At 47.8% G+C, this 2,640-nt stretch overlaps 1 protein-coding gene across 1 annotated transcript; it reads left to right on the top strand.

Annotated features, from left to right (window-relative positions):
* The first annotated feature begins 915 nt into the window (after nucleotides 1–915).
* On the top strand, nucleotides 916–1,851 carry LOC120380639 (olfactory receptor 4E1-like). Its single transcript, XM_039498556.1, has one exon. The coding sequence runs from the start codon at nucleotides 916–918 to the stop codon at nucleotides 1,849–1,851; it is 936 nt and encodes a 311-aa protein (XP_039354490.1).
* The last annotated feature ends 789 nt before the right edge of the window (nucleotides 1,852–2,640 follow it).

Here is a 2,640-nt window from a genome sequence, read left to right as displayed (position 1 = left end):
AAATTTAAAAAAACAGAAAATTAAAAAAAAACAAAAACTGAACAAAGTTTTCTGAACAAAAGCGAATTGTTCATTTAAAACTCTTTGCGCAGGGAAATGCTTGACCAGCCCTTATTATTTGCAGTAGGCTGGGGCCTTCTATGCCCCCGCTGAGCCCCATTTGCTGGGGATATGGGTCTGTGCCAGCGGCAGTGAGCGAAGCCTGGCTCGCTCAAGGTGCAGCAGCCCATGCTATTAACCATGAAGGTCCACAGGTCAATCCCTGGTTAGCTAGCCAACACGGTGGCCATCACCTAGGCCCCTACAGGGCCCAACCAAGCAAGGATAGGGGATAGAATGCTGTCATGCACTTGTGGAGGGTTTGCATGCGTTCTGCAGGGCTCCCTTATTGGATGTATTTTTGTTCTTCTCTCCTCTTGAACAGATTTTAAAGCTGGAGTCGGGGGCAGAGTCTTGAGTCTCCCAGAATCGGGGGGAGCCCAGGGAGACCCCAGGAGTCAGGGCAACATAAGAAATCCCTGAGAGTCAGGGCAGCCAGATGCTCCATTTCATCTTTTAAAAAAAGTAAAACAAACAGTATGATTTTTCTGAAATGTTAAATTTCACAATTTCATTTCTGCAGGAAATTTTGAATTTTCAAGTTTTTATGCCAAATCAGAATGAGAACATTTTTTTTTAAACCCTGGAATTTTCCTGTGGAACAGAATTCCCAAGTTTTGACCAGCTCTCCAGGTGTTGCATGGTTCTCCTTGTGCATGTATTCTGCACATTTTTCCTGGCTCTCCTCTTGCACAGGGCTTCAGAATATTGGTACCAAATAACTGCCATCACTTCTTGCAACATCTATCCCTCAACTAACCACCTGCCTCTCCCATCATGTCTGTTCTTCCAGGGGCAATAAACCCAAGACGGAACATGGTGGCACGGAATGAGAGCAGGGTGAATGAGTTCATCCTTTCTGGCCTGAGCACCAACCACACCCTGGAGCTGGTCCTGTTCGCCTTCTTCACAGTCATCTATGTGTTGATCCTGCTGGGGAACACGCTCATTGTCTTCACCATCGCCTACGACCAATGCCTGCACACCCCCATGTACTTTTTCCTCAGCAATCTCTCTTTCATTGACGTCTGTCACTCCTCAGTGGTGATGCCCAAGATGCTGGCTGACTTCCTAGTGGAGAGGAAGACCATCTCCTTTGGCGAATGCATTGCCCAGATGTTCTTCCTCCACCTCTTCGCCTGCACCGAGATCTTCCTCCTCACCATCATGGCCTACGACCGCTACGCAGCCATCTGCAACCCCATGCGCTATGGCACCATCATGAGCCACAAGTTCTGCCTGAAGCTGGCTGCAGCCATGTGGCTGGGTGGGCTGGTCCACTCCGTGGCCCTGACTGCCCTGACCCTAAACCTCCCATACTGTGGCCCCAATGCCATTGACAACTTCTTCTGTGACGTCCCATTGGTCCTCAAGCTGGCCTGCGCTGACACCTATGTCTTTGAGGTGCTCATCGTCTCCAACTCGGGGCTCATCTCCGTGATCTGCTTCGTGGTGCTGGTGGTCTCCTACGGCATCATCCTCGTCTCCCTGAGGAACCACTTCTCCGAGGGGCGGCACAAGGCACTCTCCACCTGCGCCGCCCACCTGACGGTGGTGACGCTCTTCCTGGGCCACTGCATCTTTATCTATCTCAGGCCGGCCAAGAGCCTGGCCGCAGACAAGGTGGTGTCAGTGTTCTTCACGGCTGTCACTCCACTGCTTAACCCCATCATCTACACCCTGAGGAACGAGGACATGCAGCAGGCACTGCGCAAACTGCAGGCGAGGCAGGTCAATTCCAGAAACAAATGACCCTGAGTCCCAAGGAATCGTTTTTGGGGCAGTTCTCTGGCCTGTGTCATGCAGGAGGCCAGACTAGATGATCACAGTGGTCTCTTCTGGCCTTTGTATCTATGACTCTATGAATATTTATCTCTTCTCCACCACCCATCACTGTTTTATCTGGGTATCTGTCCATCTTTAGGGGTTGTCTTCACTGCCGTGATCGCTCATGGTGTAACTTGAGTATCGCCCCTAACCCAGCTCCTATACACACTCACCAATTTCTAGTTCAAGTTAAGTGGTGGCTTATAGTCAAGCTAACTGGCCCATTGGAGGATGGGGTTAGGGGGTTAAGCTTGAGTGCTGCTTACCAGAGCTAACAAAATACATTATTTTTGGTTCTCTGGCAGTATCAAAAAATTATGTAGGGCGGAAGGGGAGGGATAATTTTGGGTAGAATGAAATGTCTCCTTCAACCTGAAACTGAATTTTTTGTTTCATTTTTTTAGTTTTTTTTTAAATTAATAAAATCAAAGTAAACTTTGAAACAAAAAATATCAAATCAAAAAATCAAAACATTTTATTTTTAAAATGTCAAAATGAAACATTTTTATTTTTTCAGAATATTTTTCCCTATCAATAGACACGAATGCATGGTGGAGTTCATGGAGGATAGGTCCATCACTGCCTAAGCCTGTGACTGCAAGATGCTAGGATTGGACGACAGAGGATGGATCACCTAATAATTGCCCTGTTCTGTTCATTCCTCCTGAAGCATCTGGCACTGGCCACTGTCTGAAGAGAGGCTACTGGGCTAGA

The sequence above is a fragment of the Mauremys reevesii genome, linkage group 13, assembly GCF_016161935.1.
Source record: "Mauremys reevesii isolate NIE-2019 linkage group 13, ASM1616193v1, whole genome shotgun sequence".
Classification (NCBI taxonomy): Eukaryota; Metazoa; Chordata; order Testudines; family Geoemydidae; genus Mauremys; species Mauremys reevesii.
This window is presented reverse-complemented; position numbering and strand designations above follow the sequence as displayed.